Here is a 22,445-nt window from a genome sequence, read left to right on the forward strand (position 1 = left end):
GCTGCAGCTCAGTGTAGCGGTCCTGCTGTGGCGTGGTCACAGGTGCTGGTCCAGGACCAGGTCTGTCTGCAGCTGGGCCAGTTTCTTCATGCCTCTGTTGTTCCTGACTATGGTGGACACATGCATCCAAAACGGTGCACCACCTGCCGAGCAGAGGTTCCACCTCCAGGAGCCCCATAGCATGGCATCTGTGGTCAGGTGTCAGTCTGGGCATCGCTGAGTTATTGCAAATGGTTTTGGTGCTTTTCAGTTTGCCTTTATATACAGAACATGAGCACTCCTGAACTGACCACAGTTCCTTAAGTTGAGCAGTTCATTGCTGAGCAATGAGAAAAACAAGTCTTATGAACGCAGACAAGTTCATTTAAGCGTGACAATAGCTCAGCCTGTCTCAGGTTGTTAAGAAATTGTCTGAGATTATCTTCTACAGGTGAAACTGAAACATACTGATGCAGCTCAGGAACAGTACAACACATTCAAGTGTTGGGTTTTCATTGGCACTGAGTATAAATAATAGGATAAGAACTTAGAAATAATATCAACTCCAAAGTTTTCTCTATGTTTTTGAGTGAAAAAAGTAAAATTCCGTAATGAAAATGTTCACATCTACGAACTGTACTTGAACGTAACATGAACAATTATGAACAACCTGAAAATTCTTTAGAAAAATAAGTGTAATTTTAACAATATTACACCTCAGTTTATCATTTATACATGTGCACTATAACTTACAGATCACAGTTTATCTACAAATACATAAAACCTGTAGTAAAAGGCAGAATATTGTTATAATACCACATACTTCTCTTAAGACATTTGAGGTTGTTCACATATTTTTTGTGAAAAGCCAGTCTGTAAATGTAAACATTTTTGTGTAATTTTACTTTTTTGACACTAAAACAAAAAAAAAAAAGAGCTCTTTTTTCATTATTTATAGGTTACTATGATAGTATTTTACTGGTCTGACCCACTTCAGATTGAACATGCTCGATTGTTAATATCTTCAGTGTAATTTTTACATTTCACAAATTCATCCCAGGGGCCAGACTGGACCCTTTGGTGGGCTGGATTTGGCCCCCGGGCCACATGTTTGACACCTGTGCTATAGACTATATCCACCAGCGTCACAACAGTAACTTTTCATACGATGTGTAAAAGAATGAAACTCGGTTCATTTGAAATTAAAATAAGCGTCGAAGGAAACTTTGGTTTTTATTCCTTTAATATGACGGTCGGTCTGAAGGGTTCGCCCACCCTGTTCCCACCTCCGACCTTCACACTTCTACGCGTATGGACTCATATACTTCACAGAATTAAAACTCAGCTGTTAGTTTCACGCAGTTGTCCGCTTCTCCAACTATTTACCATAAACTCCTGGAGGCTAAACTTCACAGAACATCATAATTTTAAGAACGTGGTCAGTTCATCGCAACAACCGCAAACTGACACTGACATTAAAAAAAAAAAAAAAAAAAAAAAAAAAAAAACAGCAAAAAAACAGCTTTAACATCCCAAAAACACAATTCCCACTGATGATTTAAAGTTTATATTAAATCGATTTATTCACCTTGCAAACACACCTGAGGGATTTGGAATCAGTTCTGTATTTCCATGTAATTTCTTAGATAAAACTAGAAGAAAAAAAAAAAAATAGCCTAAGTGTCTAATAGTGACACTGGTAGATCTGGATCAACACCAAACCCGACTGGGAGCTCGTTCTTGCCCCTAGGTCAACATGTCCACCACGTTTTATGCTAATCTGCTCGTGAGCGTTTGCGATATCCTTCTGGCAGACGTACAAGCCAAAGTAACTGGCAGGCACAAACATCGCAACCTTGGCAAAGCGAAGAAAACACGAGGAGTTTGAAAACAGGAATGCTGCCACCGCCTTATCACAACCACACATGAGTTCTCCACCGACCAAGAACCGTTAAAGATCCGCCTGCTCAGGGGTCAGAGGTAAGGTCATGTGGAAGAGGGAGTCCAGTATGTTTAGCCTTTATCCAGCAGGTGACTATTTTTGGTCATTTCCACACACATTCACATTAAAAAACAGTGACTTTATTCTCATTATATTATGACTTTATTCCTGAAATATTACAAATTTATTCCCATTAAATAATGAGTTTTTTTGAACTATGACTTTATTTTCATTATATTATGACGTTATTCACAAAATATTACAACTTTATTCTCATTAAATAATGATTATTTTTTTTTAACTATGACTTTATTCCCGATATATTATGACTTTATTCTCGTTAAATAATCAGTTCTTTTTAACTACGACTTTATTCTCATTATATTACGACTTTATTCCCGAAATATTACGACTTAATTCTCCTTAAATAATGAGTTTTTTAAAACTACGACTTTATTCTCATTATATTATGACTTTATTCCCGAAAAATTATGACTTAATTCTTGTTAAATAATGATTTTTTCTGAACTATGACTTTCTTCTCATATTATGACTTTATTCGCAAAATATTAAAACTTCACTCTAATTAAAAAATGAGGTTTTTTTTTAACTATGACTTTCTTCTCATTATATTACGACTTTCTTCTCGTAGTGACAGGCGTTTTTATTTTCTTATGTGTTTTATTTCTAATATGCCATCGTAGTTTTCCAATAATGACAAAAGTCTTTGAACTTGTATGTGAAGTGTCAAACAACAACAGAAAAGAAAAACACCAGCTCATGTGATCCTGCTCTTGTGTTGGGACCCCTCCCCTCCACAGTCCGATGCCCCTCCTGAATAATACCACCAAATAAAAGCTGACTGTTGCATAACTGCACCGAACACTGATTAATAGCTGAAGTGCGAGCCCCCCGCCCCCTTCGTCCACAGGCTCTGGGCTCTTATCGACTGTTGTGCATGATGAGCCTTGTCTATTATTGCTGTGGGATTATGATAAGAACTGATCGATGCCCCCCTCTGTGTGCTGTGAATGTGGGATTGATTCTGTGACTCAGACCTGAGATGATGGTGTAGCCGATGCCTCTGGGTCGGCCCAGATCCTGGTCAATGGCCGTTATCTTCCGCACCTCGTAACCCTGCGCACAAACACACACAAGACAAACGGGATGAGCTGCATGTAATCCTCAGACACACGACGTTCTGCTGGATTTTTACAGGAACTCAAACTTTAACCCTTAAAGACCCAAAACCATCTACTGATCTGAACTGTTTCACACCTGTTGATCATCTAATCCTGTCAATACATGCCAATAACTGGTGTAAAATACAGTTCTTCATCTTTTCATGCTCATCAGATATGACCCATTTGGACGTTCAGAGGCTCTGTAGTTACCATGGAAACACCGTCATCTTCTACAACGGGGTGTCAAACGCAAAAGTAAAAAAGTAAAATTCTATTATGATCAGGTTTACATCAACAAAGTTTCCTTAAAAATCTAAATAACATGAACAACTTGAATTGTCTTAAGAAAAACAAGTGCAATTTTAAGCAATATTATGAACCTGAAACATCTTATCTTGTTTTGTCTTATCTTAACTAAAGATATTTTCGAGGGATACAAACAAGAATGATTTTCACTGTTTTGATTGGTAAAATAAAACTGATTTTGATTTGAATGTATTTAGCTTCTGCCTAAGTCTATTCAGCCTGAACATAATTCACAGTCGTTTGACTTAAAAATTAATCTCATTGTTTGTATTTTCTGTGTTATGGATGAGGACTGAATAAACATGAACCTGAAATATCTTATCTTGTTTTGTCTTATTTCAAATAAAGATATTTTCAAGGGAACAAACAGGAATGATTTTTCCTAGTTTTGACTGGTAAAATAAAACTGATTTTGATTTGAACATATTTAGCTTCTGCCTAAGTCTATTCACAGTCGTTTGACTTAAAATTAGCCTCATTGTTCATATTTTCTGTAAAATGGATGAGGACTAAATAAACATGAACCTGAAATATCCTATCTTATCTTATTTTATCTTATCATAAATAAAGATGTTTTCGAGGGATACAAACAGGAACGATTTTTACTGTTTTCACTGATCGACAAACTATTTTAATTTGACGTATAAGCATTTAGCTTCTGCCTGTTCAGTCTGAACATAATTCACAGTCGTTTGACTTATGGATGAAAACTGAATAAACATGTACCTGAAATATCTTATCTTAACTTGTTTTGTCTTATCTTAAATAAAGATATTTTCGAGGGATACAAACAGGAATGATTTTTACTGTTTTGATTGGTAAAATAAAACTGATTTTGATTTGAATGTGTTTAGCATTTAGTCTGAACATAATTGACTTAAAATTAGCCTCATTGTTTGTCTTTTCTGTGTAATGGATGAGGACTAAATAAACATGAACCTGAAATATCTTATCTTATCTTGTTTTGTCTTATCTTAAATAAAGATATTTTCGAGGGATACAAGCAGGAAGGATTTTTAATGTTTTGATTGGTGCCTAAAACTATTTTAATTTGACGTAAAAGCATTTAGCTCCTGTCTAAGTCTGTTCAGTCTGAACATAATTAACAGCCGTTTGACTTAAAATTAGCCTCAGTGTTTGTATTTTCTGTGGATGACGACTGAATAACCATGAACCTGAAACCTGATTTTCATATTTTCCTCCTAGTTGCAGGTCGGTGGAACCCTTATTTTAGACTCAAATCCTTCAGGTTTGCATTTTCCAGCTGTGGTCCTGGTGCCAGTGTGTATTCCTTTTAGTTTGAATCTCATCGGTATTATACATCCTTATATCCGTTCATTGTTTCTAAACTCTCCCGCTGTGCCAGTCAGTCCACGACGCCACCCAAAAAAAAACAAAAACAAAAAAAAACAGTATGACAGCTGGAAAAAAAGGGGGGAAGAGAGAGAAGGCTTTTTGTGAGAAGTCTCTGATCCGCTGAGCTCCTCCAGCCTTCGTGCCTCAATCAGACACGGTGGTGATACTTAAAAACCTCTGCAGAAAAACCTCAGAGATGGTGAGGACCCCCCCCACCACCCCCACCCCCCTCCCAGAGAAAAGCCGCCTCCCATTGATCCTGCAAATAGTGTCTACGGCATGTTTATGCTCCATTTCTGCCAAAGCATCTCCTGTCATTGACCAATTACAGGAGAATCAATTACAAGCCTTTTAGAGACTGATTCACACCAATCACCAGCTGAGAGGGACACACACACACACACACACACACACACACACACACAACCTGTAGTGGGCGGGGCTAAGGCACAAATAAGGGACAGAGAAAGTGAGTGAGTGAGGGGAAGAACTGATGCCGAAGTAATATGAGCAATATTCTGGAGCTGTCGACACCAGCAGAATCTGTTCAGTCAACCTTTAAAGATACTATCCACCCCCCCCACACACACACCCTAACCCCCCCGCAAACACAACACACACACACACACACAGACGACAACACACATGCACTCACACATGTCCAAAAACACCCCATCCAGCTGCCTTCCTTCTCCCTGCTTCCATTTCTGTGTACAGTCAGTGCATTACCCCCCCCCGCCCCCATACCCCTCCATACCCCCCCCCCCCAGCCCATTCTCCTTTTCACCATTTCTCCTCATTGATTTGACAGCCAAATTGTGTTTGTCCAAGAAGGAGCTTAAACGTCAGTCCAGGCACCACAGCTTCACAGTTATAACGGCGAAAAAAAAACAACCTGCCCTCTGATTTCATCTAAAAAAAAAAACAACAAAAATTCAACTTCTAAAAAAATGTTCTTATACGTGACGTCGTGGCCGGCTGGAGAAAATGAAGACGACGGACATGTAGAAACATCAACGAGGTGGAGACAGAAGTAGATTATATGGACAAAAGTATGTGGACTAGGAGTGTAAGAAAATATCAGTTCTGCAATATATCACGTAATATCTGTAAGACATCATTTTATTTATTTATTTATTTATTTATTTATTATTATTATTATTATTATTATTATTTATGACAAAATTCCATTTTTACAGAGGAAGGTTTGTAATATAGTATTAAATCCTGTTCTGATCAAATAAAAGTTTGTTTAGTATTTGTGCATATTTACGGTATAATTACATTTTTCCAGAAACAAAACAAACAAAAAATATTGCCTTGTTAAAATTATTGTGATATATCATGATATATTGTATCATGGTCCTTGTAGGGGTGTTAGAAAATATTAGTTCTGCAATATATCGCGTAATATCTGTAATACGTAATTTTATTTATTTATTCATTTATTTATTTATTATTATTTATAACAAAATTTGTTTTTTACAGAGGAAGGTTTTGTAATACAGTATTAAATCCTGCTCTAATCAAATAAAAATGTGTTTAGTATTTGTGCATATTTCTGGTATAATTACATTTTTCCAGGAAATATTATTTTAGAAGAAACAAAACAATCAAAAAATATTGCCTTGTTAACAGTATCATGATATATCGCAATATATTGTATCGTGGTCCTAGCAGGGGTGTTAGAAAATATCTGTTCTGCAATATATCAAAATATTTAATTTCACAATTCTTTATCGATATTAAAAAATACTGTATCGATATTTTTAGTATTTATTCAAATGCAGATATTGTGGAGGTTCATTTTTGGTTTTTTGGTTTTTCTTTTTTGTTTATATTTTATTTATTTTTATTTAACACTCTTTTATTAAATAATGTTTGTTCCTTTGTTGGGACTGAACTCAAATCCTGTTCTGATGTTAGTTGTGAACTAATAGAATCTGAACATTTGAACAGGATCTGAAACTGGAATGTGTGTAAAACAGAATTTCAGTTTGAACACAGTTTGAACATTTTGTGATAGAACATTAGATCCTGTTGTGATCAAATAAAAATGTGTTTAGTATTTGTGCAGATTTCTGCTGGAATTCCATTCTTCAAGGAAATAATCATTAAAAAAAAAAATTCCTTTTTAGCAGTATCATGATATATCAGAATATATGGTATCATGACCCAAGTTTTGTGATTTGTATCGTATTGCCAGATTCTTGCCGATGCACAGCCCTAATGTGGACACGTTGAATTTAGGTGTTTGGAGTACAAAACAATAATGACAAATATACCTGAATAAACTATTATTCAAAAATACAGAGCTCAGGATTGACTAAAGAAAATACTTGTTTAAAAGACTAGGATCAATACTGGTAGTTGAGATAAGGACCTGATTTACCTGAATTAAATTAAATATGTTTTCTCTTGTGTTGGATATTTAGCAATGATTACACACTGTTTGTTTATTTATTTATTGTTTGTTTGTTTATTTTCTTGTGGAAAGATTGTGTTAATTGTAAATAGTGTTCAGCAAAATAAGTCTGAACTTCAGCCTAAACCCTTTTGGTCGCATTGTATATGGAACAATAGATATGTTGGTTCGGTTTGTTGTTTAAAGTAATTAACCACTGAAGAAACTAATACTACTATTTCTAATTTTCAAAGATTATAATGTGCATAAACATCTGCGTATAGTGAATAAAAAACAAAACAAAAAAAAAACTAGACTAGAACAGAGAAACGTCTGGGAAATAATGGGATTAAAGTGAAAATGTTGAGAGAAATGAAGTCCAAATCATCTGAGTCACTTTAGAAGCAAAGATAACAGTTGAAACCAAACTGATGCAGTGATATTTATCCTATAATATAAAACTATATACTGACATTAGTCATTCTTGTTTTGTATCCCAGACCCCTGTTAGAAAAGAAACACCTGAATTCAACGTGTCCACATACTTTTGTCCATATACTTCAGGTGTATGGGGGTGGGGGTGGGGGTGGGGGTGGGGGTATTTGTGAATTTTGACTCACACCTTTGACAAATGACCTGTGACAGGATCCAAGTTTAGATCTGTTTCTGTTTAAATGTCCTGGTCCTTGAGCAGTGGACAGTGGTTCTGTCACCGTACGCCCTTGGCTGATCACCACACAACACTAATGGAAACCACATGTCGGTTCGAATCCCACCAGGACCTCCACCGTGTGTCCGTACATGTGCACTTACGACCTGGGCTTCTACGTCTAATTTTAACGCTGTTCTGTCACTTACGGGGTTAAAAGGGCTCAGTTGGTCCTGGTTTGGACACATGCAGCAGCAGCGGCTTTAAATGGATGGGTTTGTCTGTTGGGTTTTTTTAACAACTTTATTTATCATGTTTCCATAACAACAGTGACATCATTCATTTCTTACAACATTCGTGTTAAATCGGTGGTTTTAACCGGTTTTAACCAGTGGCTTTTAATGCGTTTTGTCCTGTTTTAACTGGTTTATTATTTTACAGATCTGGACAGTTGGGATTAGGGCTGTGTATGAGCAAGAATCTGGCAATACCATACAAATGACAATACTAGGATCACGATATAGATATATCACGACACAGATATATATTAATGAATAATTCAGACCCAAGCAGAGCATTTACAGTTTATGTAGACCACAGGGAAATGTGGGAAAATGAAGAATTCCATTTAAAAAAAGCTAAATATTAGGGCTGTACAATACTGGAAAAAAACTGACATTGCAACTTTTTTTTAACCCTGCGATATATATTGTGATATGAAATAGCTGTGTGGCGCCGACGTACATGGTCAAACAAATCAGTTGTGTTTCCTCTCGTTGTGTCGACACAGAACACATGTTTCAGTTTCATCCTTCTTGAAGCTGAAATAATTCCAGATAACTGACGTTGCTTTTCTTCTTGGCAGTAAGTCTTCGTTTTCGGTGATTTTCTCTTGTTCGTTGCAAGGTTCTAATAGTTTTGGATTTTTCATTCTAGTTTAGTTTTATTTAGTTTTGACTTTTTTTTCTCTAATTCAGTTAGTTTTAATTTGTTTTTATAGCAGGTTTGATAGTTTTTATTAGTTTTGACTTTTTTTCTAAATGCTTAGTCTTAGTTTAGTTTTAGTTTTTTCATATCTTTTCTCTTGTTCGCTGTCAAATTCCCAGACAGGACTCTGCAACTTTAGTCTCCATGTTTCCATGTGCAGTGGGGACCAGAAGACGACTCTAAACCAAGTGACGCACCATGAAGTGGCGTACGGTGTCAGCAGCTAAAATTGCTAGAGCGAAATAAATCCTTTTGTATCAATCTGACATTGACAAACATGAAAACGAAGGGAATTTTATCCATAACTTTTATACGTTTTAGTTAGTTTTGTAAACACACAATACAGTTTCAGTTAGTTATCGTCTTTTCTTTTAATTATAGTTTTTATTTATTTAGTTAACAAAAATGTTTTTTCAATTCTAGTTTTCGTCATTTCTTTAGTTTTCGTTATAACCTTAGTTCGTTGCTCATTTTCCAATATTGTTACCAGCGACTCACTTCATGTATAAATCCACTGTAATATCAAAATATAGAACATTATAGAAGTACGCATAAAATAAGATATTATTGTAGTTAATTGGTTATCATGATAAAAAAGATATCATCACATTTATTGATCACTGTATTTGGAGTAAATATTTAAAATGCATATAAATATTATAGTTTATATTAAAAACAGAAATCTGATTGTGTGTGAGGTGACTAACAAGTGGATGTGAATGGTTTGTTTGGGTGTTTTGTGTTATTGTAAAAATATACAGAAGAAAATGTGTGTTAACAAAGCAAAGGAAGCGGATTTAATTTATTAGTTTGTAAAAAGGGGGTGGAGTCAATAAGTTATACTTCCTCCCACTTCTTTTTGAGCGCAGAAAAATTGTATTTATTTATTTTTTTGACCATGTTGTATGATTCTTTGTTATCTGATGATTCTATGTGCTGGAAATAAAACTACTAGTACTACTAAGATGTTCCTAAAACGCCTTCAGTCGAACAGAGCTGACTCATCAAACTGGACTCATGTGTCCGACGCCACCGTTAACGCTCGTCCCTCTACTTCCCGTTCCCTCCCTCCACCTTCGTTAGTGTGTTTGGTTTTCTGCGCCGCTCTGCCTCCTGTTGTGACCTTCCTGGTGACAGATGATGAATCAGAGAGTTGGAGAGACACTGGGCGTCGACTTTGTCACGGGCTGTTAATATGCATGCAAATGTAGCACTTGACATTTCTACTATGGCGCATGCAGCATGTTGTGGGGGTGGGGGTGGGGGGGTTCGATGAGGAGGGAGGGAGGGAGGGAGGGTGTGAAGCGGAATGTAAACTGATGAAGAGAGCGAGAACAGAAATAAGGACGGACAGTATTATGCCCCAGTGTGTAATTCCCTGTGTGCCAGTGAAAACATCAATAGTCGGACCATTAGCCACCTGGGAGGCAGCGCGCAGGGAAACACACACCCACTGCATTAGACACCCATTACTGAGGTACCGGCAATAAAGACAAAGGTAAGGTCACGGCCAGAGCTCCCAGTGCTTTGGCAGTGCAGACTGGAGCTCCACACACCACACACATGCAGAACATGGAGCAGCGTGTGCAGATCAGTCCTAAAGCCCTGGTGACCTTTGGGAGAGGCCTCTCATCCTGAAGTACCACTGTAAATCTGACACAGTAATTACAGTCTCGACACCTACGGAGCTGCACGCAGGGGCTCCCAGCACAAGAACAGGTCTGCGGGGGGGGGTTTAAGCATGCGGCAAGTGGGTCAAAAGTGTCCAACCTGGTCCAGTAGGATGAATTTATGGAAGGTAAAAACTAGGGATGCAAATTATTGATTAATTCATTAATTGTTGGCTGCCCTTATCGATCGATTAATGATTAATTGATAAACGGCAATTTTCCTGAGAACCTGAATTTCTTTTTCAGTACGGTCTATAAGAATAAAAGCTAAATACTGATTATACACTGCATGAAAAACCAGGTCATATTCCTTAATGACTGATTTATTGAACCATTGGATACAGTCTGTGTTTCCTGTGGAGTTCATCTGATGTGGCGGTGTGGAATGGGGGGGGGGGGGGGGGGCACGCTCGTGCGTTTCGCCGGTGGGTGGTGGGGTACTCACTCGCACGCAGTACAGCTGGGGGATGCGTGTTGGTTGGTAACCGTGCACGTGTCCCTTTCTGTCCTACTTCTAATACTATGGGGGTACAGTACAGTCCATGCCCCCCCCACCCCCGCAGAAGTGACAGTGAAACTTTTCACTGACTGTAGACCAGACCAACCTCCAGGAAAACGCTTCGATACCGACCCCGTTTTTGTGCCTGTATTTATCGGGGGGTGCACCGCTCTCACAAACAGTCGGTCGGTCTGTGTTTGGTCCTCCATGTCCATACAGACGTTCTAACTCATCAACGCCAGGATCCGGTTCAGTGAGCGTCTATCCCAGACGCGTCACAGCGCGGACAAACCGACAGCCTTCGGACAGGTGTGGACAGGTGGACAAGGGCAATTAACCCACAATTAACAATATAATCGAGCAAATTCTTATCGACAATTAGTCGTTAGTCGATTAATTGTTTACATCACCAGTAAAAACAGTTTGTAATAAATAATACCCCCCCCCCCACCACACACACACACACACACACACACACACACATATCATTTCACATTGTGTGCATGTGCAACTACACTGTACACATGTGTTTGATATTTACATTTCAATTTAAATTTATAGAAATACATTTTATTTCTCCTCATATTTTATGATTTCACAAGTGTTTATTTTCTGTTTTCTGCCTTTAACTGTACTTTAGTATTTACTGCAGTCGACTGAGACGTTTACCCCAGTGGGATCCAAAAAAATCAGTCTTATCTTATCTTATCTTATCTCATCCTATCTTATCGTAGCTTATCTGATTCTACCTTATCCTATCTTGTATCTTATCCTATCCTATTTCATCTTACCTTACCTTATCTAATCCTATCTTATTTATCTTACCTGATCTTATCCTCTCATCTTATCTTATCTTATCTTATCTTATCTTATCTTATCAGACCAGTAAAATAATAACATAACCTATAAATGATGACAACTCCAAATTTGTGTGTTTTGTGTCACGGTGGTGTAGCTTTAAAATGTGTTTCCTGCCTCTTTGTTTATGGATATTAGTGGAGTCTGTGTAATTTTTTTTTTTTTTTTGCGGGGGTGGGGGTGGGGGGTGAAGTTATGATGATGACCTCAGCTCCAGAATTAAACCCATCAGTGTAATACCACTGTCAGCCACTAGATGCTGCTTCAACAAGCCCTAATTCCAATAGACTTACCTCATAATTATGTCTAAAATTAATAAATCATCTTTTTTCCGGAGTCCTTTTGTTCTCATTTGTTTTATGTGGACCGTCTAATACACAGGTGTCAAACATAAAACCGGCCCGCCAAAGGGTCCAGAACTGACCCATGGGATCAATTCAATTCCACTGTAGATTTTAACGATCAAGAACGTAAAAAAAGCATTTTAGCTCAGGTTCCACATTCAGACCAATTCAATCTCACGTGGGTCAGACCAGTCAGATACTATCATGATAACCTAGAAATCAGGGCTGTCAAACTCATGTTAGCTCAGGGGCCCACATTCAGCCCAAACTGATCTTAAGTGGGCCGGACCAGTAAAACAATAGCATAGTAGCTTGTAAATAATGACGACTCCAAATTTTTCTCTTTGTTTTAGTGCAATCAGAATTAAATTATGAAAATATGTACATTTACAAACTATTCAAACAAAAATGATGTGAATAACCTGAGAAAACTGAGATTTCTTGAGAAAAATAAGTAAATTTTAACAATATTACACCTCAGCTTAGCATTTCTACATGCATATTATGGATTGGATCCACAAAGGCACCAAATATTTAATAACAGGAAGAATAATGTTAAAATTTCACTTAAAAACTTTCAGGTTTTTCAGATTTTATTGTTAAAGGATAGTTTGTAAATGTTAATATTTTCATAATTTAACCCTTTCATGCACAGTGGTCACTCCAGTGGACAGTTATTCTACAGCTGTTCTCTTTTATATTCATGGATTTTGTTATTTTAGTTTAATATCAGCCGACACAATGCACTGCAATTGATAATATTACTGTAACTTTGCTGTTCTTGATAAACCAAATCAACATGTTTAAGTGTAAATCAATTCCTTGTTATCGTTATTAGACTGTAATTAACAACAAAAGTTTTTTTTTTTTTTTTTGGCATATTATCTCCATGAAGTGACTAGTATTGGAGTTCACAACAAACAAAAAGTTAAGGATATATATATATATATATATATATATATATATATATATATATATATATATATATATATATATTTTTTTTTTTTTTTTTTTTTTTTTTTTGGTCTTTTTTTTTGGTCATTTTTGCCATTTGTAAATAAAACTATGTCTGGTCATTAAAAAATGTGTTTCAATTCAGTTCACACACAAAAAAGTAAAAAGTGTTGTGCAAAAATCCCAACTGAAAAAAAAAGCCCCCAAAATTTTAAATATCCATAACTTTTTGTTTGTAGTGTATGTTAAAATGTGAGAAAACATCAAATTAGCAGCATTTGATGTCTTTATTTCATAGTTTTCACGCAGTATATCAGTGAATACACATTTCGTTGCTTTAAAAATTGAACGCACATTTTTGCAACTCCATGAAAAATAGCTTCATAAAAATAAAAAAATTAAAAAACTCTGTTTTTTAAATGCCTAAAAAGGAATAAAGAAAAAAAATCTTGATTAACATTCTCATAATTCGTGCATGAAAGGGTTAATGTAAGTTTTTACACTAAAACAAAGAGAAAAATATGGAGTTGTCATTATTTATAGGTGTAATGTAATATTATGTTTTTCACAATAAACTAAGAAAATTTGGAGTCATTACTTATAGGTTATTATGCTGTTATTATTTTAGTTGAGATCCCATTGTCCTGTATGTGGAACCTGAACTAAGACAAGTTTGACATCCTTGATTGTTAAAATCTGAAGTGTAATTTTTGCAAATTCATCCCGTGGGCCGGACTGGAACGTTTGGCGGGCCGGTTTTGGCCCCCGGGCCGCATGTTTGACACCCCTGCTATAAATAATGACAACTCCAAAGGTTTGTCTTGGTTTTAGTGTTATAAAGGAAAATGACATGAACATTTTTACATTGAAAAACGACCCTTTCACAAACAATGTGAATAACCTGAACACATATGAGTACCATGAAATTTCTGTTAAAATAAATGTGTGTAATTTTGTTGTTCTGTTTTGTGTATTTGTAGATCCACTGTGATCTGTACGTTAGAATGCACATGTGTACATGATGAACTGAGGCAGAATGTTGTTAAAAATGCACTTCATATTTCCATAATGTCATTTTACTTCACTCTGAAACATGGAGAACATTTTGGAATTGTCCTTATTTATAGATTATTGTGTTCTGATTGGACCGGTCCGGCCCAGTTGGGATGGCATTGGTCTGAATGGGTTTGACAGCTCGGACTCAGAGGATGAGAGGGCAGAGAACTCCTGCCCCGATAATAAGTCAAAGCTCCTTTTAAACAGATTTCAGCGGCACCTGTTCCAAACAGCCCCTGAATAATCAAAGAGGAGTGTGAAGGTGGGACAGATGGAGCAGGAGATGAGCAGTGAAGATGAAAGATCAGCCCAACATGTGGAGGAACTGTAGGAGAAGGGAAAGCACAGAGCGCACAGAGGACACCCTAAAACCTGAGGGGGGGGCACTGACCAGGGGGACGTTCTCCTCGATGTTGGTGCTGTAGGGCAGGTTGGTGAAAATGGGGTCCATGTCCTGGACGTCGGTGATGGTGATGGCCAGGTTGGCCAGACGGGACAGGGGGCGGGTCTTATCCTGATCCTGAAGGAAACACAAAGACCAGAGTTTACCGGACAGGCTCAGGTACAGGGATGATGGAGAGAACAGGCTGAAAGGAGGAGCGCAAAATAGAAAAAGTCTAAACAGGACGACGACACCAGGCTGAGCTCCACCCAGTGGGAGTGGACAGGTTAAGGCGTGGTTTATAGATTATTATATCCACTGGGAAATGTTCGTTAGCTGTAATCGTCAGTGTGTTTGTTTTCTTCTTATTATTAACATTATTATTCAGCATCAGAATACTTGGATAATCCCAGGGGGAAATTATCGAGGGTTACAGCCGTTCCATTCAAGTAGAACAACAAGTACCAGGAAAAAACACTATCAATGCAACAGACAAGAAAACAAACATCTTTATCTGTGCATATATAAAGCTCTACACACATAAACATATATACAACTCTGAATATGTTTGTACATTTAGAGCTTTACATACTGAATGTACAGATATGTTTTTTCTTTTTGTTGTGCTATTATTAAACTAATCTAATCTAATCTAATCTACTAATGTAATGTAATGTAATGTAATCTACTAATGTAATCTAATCTAATCTATTATTGTAATCTACTTTTATCTAATTTAATGTAATCTAATGTAATCTACTCTGATCTAATCTCATGTAATATACTCTACTATACTCTAATCTAATGTACTCTAATCTACTCTACTCTAATCTAATATAATGCAATCTAATCTACTGTAATCTAATCTAATGTAATTTCATCTAATGTAATATAATCTAATATGAACTAATCTAATATAATACAATCTAATCTAATCTAATCAAATATAAACTAATCTACTCTAATCTAATCTACTCTAATGTAATCTAATCTACTCTAATCTAATGTAATATAATCCACTCTAATCTAATCTAATGTAATATAATACAATATAAACTAATCTACTCTAATCTAATCTAATGCAATCTAATCTAATGTAATCTGATCTACTCTAATCTAATCTAATGTAATATTATCTAATCTAATCTAATCTAATCTGATCTACTCTAATATAATCTAATATACTCTAATGTAATGTAATCTAATGTAATCTAATCTGCTCTAATCTAATCTACTCTAATTTAATCTAATGTAATCTAATGTAATGTAATGTAATATACTCTAATGTAACGTAATTTAATCTAATCTAATCTAAACTAATCTAATTTACTCTAATCTACTCTAATCTTATCAAATGTAATGTAATGTAATGTAATGTAATCTAATCTAAACTAATCTAATCTACTCTAATCTAATCAAATGTAATGTAATGTAATCTAATTTTATCTAATCTAATCTAATCTACTCTAATCAAATCAAATGTAATGTAATGTAATCTACTCTAATGTAATGTAATCTAAACTAATCTAATCTACTCTAATCTAATCTAATCAAATGTAATGTAATGTAATGTAATCTAATGTAATCTAATCTAATCTAATCTACTCTAATCTAATCAAATCTAATGTAATGTAATGTAATGTAATCTAATCTAATCTACTAAATTCCAGCCTTTGTTGGGTTCAGTGTGGTTTGTTTGCTGACCGTGGCGTTGACGGTCAGCTGATAGGCCGACGTGGTCTCGTAGTCCAGCGCTTTGATGACGGTGACGGTGCCTCGGGCTCCGTCGATGGCGAAGAAAGGCGACGGCGGCTGGAAGGAGAAGAGAACGCTGCCCCCGGTTCCCTGGTCCGGGTCGGTGGCGTTGACCACGAACACGGACCTGCCCACCGGCGTGTCCTGAAACACAGAACACACACAGCACATGAGTTCTAAAGCCCAGACCAGAACCCACAGACCAGAACCAACAGACCAGAACCCACTGACCAGAACCCACAGACCAGAACCAACAGACCAGAACCCGCAGACCAGAACCCACAGACCAGAACCCACTGACAAGAACCAACAGACCAGAACCCGCAGACCAGAACCCCCAGACCAGAACCAACAGACCAGAACCCGCAGACCAGAACCCACAGACCAGAACCCACTGACAAGAACCAACAGACCAGAACCCGCAGACCAGAACCCACAGACCAGAACCAACAGACCAGAACCCACAGACCAGAACCCACAGACCAGAACCAACAGACCAGAACCCACTGACCAGAACCCACAGACCAGAACCAACAGACCAGAACCCACTGACCAGAACCCACAGAACAGAACCTACAGAACAGAACCTACAGACCAGAACCCACAGACCAGAACCCACTGACCAGAACCCACAGACCAGAACCAACAGACCAGAACCAACAGACCAGAACCCACTGACCAGAACCAACAGAAAAGAAACCCACAGACCAGAACCCACAGAGCAGAACCTACAGAACAGAACCAACAGAACAGAACCTACAGACCAGAACCCACAGACCAGAACCCACTGACCAGAACCCACAGACCAGAACCCACTGACCAGAACCCACAGACCAGAACCAACAGACCAGAACCCACTGACCAGAACCAACAGAAAAGAAACCCACAGACCAGAACCTACAGAACAGAACCAACAGACCAGAACCCACTGACCAGAACCCACTGACCAGAACCAACAGACCAGAACCCGCAGACCAGAACCCACAGACCAGAACCAACAGACCAGAACCCGCAGACCAGAACCCACAGACCAGAACCAACAGACCAGAACCCACTGACCAGAACCCACAGAACAGAACCTACAGAACAGAACCTACAGACCAGAACCCACAGACCAGAACCCACTGACCAGAACCCACAGACCAGAACCAACAGACCAGAACCAACAGACCAGAACCCACTGACCAGAACCAACAGAAAAGAAACCCACAGACCAGAACCCACAGAGCAGAACCTACAGAACAGAACCAACAGACCAGAACCCACTGACCAGAACCAACAGACCAGAACCCGCAGACCAGAACCCACAGACCAGAACCAACAGACCAGAACCCACAGAACAGAACCTACAGACCAGAACCCACAGACCAGAACCCACTGACCAGAACCAACAGAAAAGAAACCCACAGACCAGAACCCACAGAGCAGAACCTACAGAACAGAACCAACAGACCAGAACCAACAGACCAGAACCCACAGACCAGAACCCACTGACCAGAACCAACAGACCAGAACCCACAGACCAGAACCCACAGAGCAGAACCCACAGACCAGAACCCCCAGAACAGAACCCCCAGACCAGAACCCCCAGACCAGAACCCACAGAGCAGAACCCACAGACCAGAACCCCCAGAACAGAACCCCCAGACCAGAACCCACAGACCAGAACCCACAACACAGAACCCACAGAACAGAACCCACACACCAGAACCCACTGACCAGAACCCACAGACCAGAACCCACAGAACAGAACCTACAGACCAGAACCCACAGACCAGAACCTACAGAGCAGAACCCACAGACCAGAACCCACAGAACAGAACCCGCAGACCAGAACCCACAGAAAAGAACCCACAGAGCAGAACCCACAGACCAGAACCCACAGAACAGAACCCGCAGACCAGAACCCACAGAACACAACCCGCAGACCACAACCCACAGAACAGAACCTGCAGACCAGAACCCACAGAAAAGAACCCACAGAGCAGAACCCACAGACCAGAACCCACAGAACAGAACCCGCAGACCAGAACCCACAGAACACAACCCGCAGAACAGAACCCACAGAACACAACCCGCAGACCACAACCCACAGACCAGAACCCACAACACAGAACCCACAGAACACAACCCGCAGACCACAACCCACAGACCAGAACCCACAACACAGAACCCACAGAACAGAACTCGCAGACCAGAACCCACAGAACAGAACCCACAGAACACAACCCGCAGACCAGAACCCACAGACCAGAACCCACAACACAGAACACAACCCGCAGACCACAACCCACAGACTAGAACCCACAACACAGAACCCACAGAACAGAACTCGCAGACCAGAACCCACAGACCAGAACCTGCAGAACAGAACTCGCAGACCAGAACCCACAGAACAGAACCCACAACACAGAACCCACAGAACAGAACCCACAGAGCAGAACCCCCAGACCAGAACCCCCAGACCAGAACCCACAGAGCAGAACCCACAGAGCAGAACCCCCAGACCAGAACCCACAGAACAGAACCCCCAGACCAGAACCCCAGACCAGAACCCACAGAGCAGAACCCACAGAGCAGAACCCCCAGACCAGAACCCACAGAACAGAACCCCCAGACCAGAACCCACAGACCAGAACCCACAGGAGTCCCACTGAAATACACGGACCGTCCCTGATTACAGACAGAATTATCCAGATGGTAGAATAATAAGAACACCCGTCTGGTGAAGTCCAGGCTGAACTTGTGACCTGTGTGGGTTCTGCAGGAGCCCGGTCCAGCTCCACACTTTCATTTAGTCATCTGTTTGGAACGCCGTGTCCTGCACATTCTTCTTCCCTGCAGCGACTGCATTAACTGATGACTGGAGCTCACACTGTGCTCTGTGTTCATCTGCTTTTGGACTCCACATTCACTTCATTAGTGACCAAACCGTTTCCTCAGCAGTTCTTCAATGACCATAAAAGTCATATTATAACAATCCAGGGTTCCTACAGGTTCCTATAAGTAAACTTTAAAACTGTTTAAGACCTTTTTAAAACCACTTAGAACAGAATTTAATGTCCATTTCAAAGTCATAGAGACCAAAATCTGTGACTCCTAGGATTTAGGACAATGTATTTATTTACTGCAACGCTTTGATTAGGGCTGTGTATTGGCAACAATCTGGTATTATGATGCAAACCACAACACTAGGACCCAAGGTTATAATAGTTTTAGATTTTTGATAATAATTTAGTTTGATTTAGTTTCCTCCGCCAAGGAGGTTCTGTTTTTGCTGGCGTTGGTTTGTCTGTCTGTCTGTGTGCAAGATACTCAAAAAGTTATGGATGGATTTGGATGAAAATTTCAGGAAATGTTGATACTGGCACAAGGAAGAAATGAGTAAATTTTGGTGGTGATCGGGGGGGGGGCTGATCTGCCTTGGCGGAGGTCTGCGCTGTCCGAATGCTTTTCTACTTTTGACTTTTTTTTCTCTAATTCAGTTTGTCTTAATTCGTTTTTAGAGCAGGTTTGCTAGTTTTTATTAGTTTCATTGTTTTCTAAATGCTTAGTTTTAGTTTAGTGTTAGTACAGTCTACTCTCATTATACCGCCAACTTCCGTTCACGGCCAAATTGGCGGTAAAGCGAAAATGGCGTTACAACGGGTTGCGTCCATAATGTGCATGTCTTTACTATATGATGTCTATGCTGCCTCCGTTAACCCGTTCTAATTGCGTTTCTAAATAAATCTTGATTCTATTATGTTGTAAGGGATCATTTAAAGTGGGGAAACATTTTAAGCATTATTATACCGTGTCGGGAAATGACACCCCATCATCTTGAGGCTTTGGCTTAATCCCACGTCCTCTTCCCGACATCCTGACCTACTGAGTGTTCTGCCATAAATGAACGGTGGCCGTTCCGTAGACCTACTCGTAGCTTGTCGTGATCAGCGTCTGGCGCGTTTGTTTCAGTGCATTGTTAAAATTTATGTGTACTCGATGGCAATCACGCTGGCGGTATAACGGTCGGGAAATCAATGGTATAAGTGTTGTTTGTGCATGGAACTGGGCTGGCGGATGGCGATAGGCGATAGGTGGAAATGGCGGTATAACGGCGGGTGGTTTAACGAGAGTAGACTGTATTAATTTTATGTTTTTCATAACTTTTCTCTTCTTTCCAGGTAGAGTGGGGACCAGAAGTGAACACAAGTGACAGACCGTCAACTGTCGTATGGTGCTGCTAGCTAAAATTGCTAGAGCGAAATAAATAAAGGGAATTTTATCCATAATTTTTATACGTTTTAGTTAGTTTTATAAACACACAATACAGTTTCAGTTAGTTATCGTTTTTTTTCTTTTAATTATAGTTTGTATTTCTTTCAGTTTACAAAAATGTTATTTCAATTCTAGTTTTCGTCATTTCGTTAGTTTTTGTTAATGATAATAACCTTGCAAGGACCACGATACAATTATCACAATATATCTCAATACTGTTAACAAGGCAATATTTTTCATTTGTTTTGTTTCTTATCCAAAGAGAACAGGCCTTTTTCCTGGAAAAATTTAATTACACCAGAAATATGCACAAATTCTAAACAATTTTTTATTTGAACAGAACAGGATTTAATACTATTTCACAAAACTTTCCTCTGTAAAAAAAATGTTTTTATAAATAATAATAATAATAAATAAAATGAGTTTGACATCCCTGTTTTAGCACTTTTTTTTAAAGGTTTCTCACCTGTCAATCATGGAAAAAAAAAAAAAACGACCTTCGGTATCTTCACCTAAAAATGTTAAAACTGTCATGAAGGTTGTTTTTGAAAGTGAAACACACTACATTGTGGAATTGGTGGATTTCTGCTTTTTCAACCATCAAAAAGCATTTGAAGACACGTACAAATCTGACCTAAATAAGACAGTTTTAGGACTTGTACAAATGTTATTTCTTAAAAGTTTCATTCAGTTTCCATGATAAAAATATGACTTTTATGGTGTTTTTATTAATGTTAAATCTGACCTGAAGAATCATTTTGATATTTGGATTTGGACTCAGTTCTTCTGTGTATTTCATTATATTTAGGACAGTTAAGTCATTATGATAAACTCCTTGAAATCTTGTTTTTGAGTGTGTTCCAACATACGCCACAAAAAAAAAAACCTATAATGGAACGACAAACTAAAGAACACTGAGCTGTGAGAATGTGAGCTGAAGGTTCTGACCACCGCTGTCACAGGTTATTCAGTGAATTCTGTTTGAGATCTGCAGAGGAAAAAAAACTCATCATTCTTTAAAAAACCACAGAGCGCTGCAGCTCCCCTGTCCTCAGTCAGGAAGGTAGAGCAGATTTGGACACTCCACGGGTTTCCTTCTCACATTTAACTGGAAATTTACTCATGATTTCATACGTTATTATTTAACAGTCGACGCTGCTTCAAGTTTTCAGCGTTAAATGTCTGTGATGGAGGAAGAAAATGTCCATTATTTTGTCCTTTTTCTGGATAAAATCCCCCGTTTATAAGAATTTTACCTGCATAATACCCTGAACTCATTCTTTATTTAGATACAAGATCTCTTTTCCAGTGATTTGAGGTTAAAAGTTTCATATTTCACAGATAAAACACATTCCGAAAATTTACTCATGATTTCATACGTTATTATTTAACAGTCGATGCAGTGTTAAATGTCTGTGATGGCGGAAAAAATGTCCATAATTTTGTTGTTTTTCTGGGTAAAATCATCTGTTTATAAGAATTTAACCTGCATAATACCCTAAACTCATTCTTTATTTAGATACTAGATCTGTTTTTCCAGTGATTTAAGGTTAAAAGTTTCATATTTCACGGATAAAACACATTCCGAAAATTTACTCATGATTTCATACGTTATTAACAGTTGACGCTGCTTAAAGTTTTCAGTGTTAAATGTCTGTGATGGAGGAAAAAATGTCCATAATTTTGTTGTTTTTCTGGGTAAAATCCCCTGTTTGTAAGAATTTTACCTGCATAATACCCTGACCTCATTCTTTATTTAGATACAAGATCTGTTTTTCCAGTGATTTAAGGTTTAAAGTTTCATATTTCACAGATAAAACACATTCCTCCTAAAAAGCCACACAATAGAAACAGTGAAAG

The 22,445-nt window shown here is 38.3% G+C and overlaps 1 protein-coding gene across 1 annotated transcript in view; it reads right to left on the reverse strand.

Moving 5' to 3' along the window:
* Nucleotides 1–22,445, reverse strand: part of LOC115434550 (cadherin-23-like) — a 219,508-nt gene that overhangs the window by 111,641 nt on the left and 85,422 nt on the right. Inside the window, exons 4-6 of the mRNA XM_030156586.1 lie at nt 16,275–16,469; nt 14,580–14,708; nt 2,980–3,058 (exon numbers count right to left, since the gene is read on the reverse strand). Coding sequence (XP_030012446.1) covers nt 2,980–3,058; nt 14,580–14,708; nt 16,275–16,469 — 403 coding nt within the window. The remainder of the gene's footprint in view (nt 1–2,979; nt 3,059–14,579; nt 14,709–16,274; nt 16,470–22,445) is intronic.

This window comes from Sphaeramia orbicularis, chromosome 15 (genome assembly GCF_902148855.1).
Source record: "Sphaeramia orbicularis chromosome 15, fSphaOr1.1, whole genome shotgun sequence".
In the NCBI taxonomy this organism is placed as follows: Eukaryota; Metazoa; Chordata; class Actinopteri; order Kurtiformes; family Apogonidae; genus Sphaeramia; species Sphaeramia orbicularis.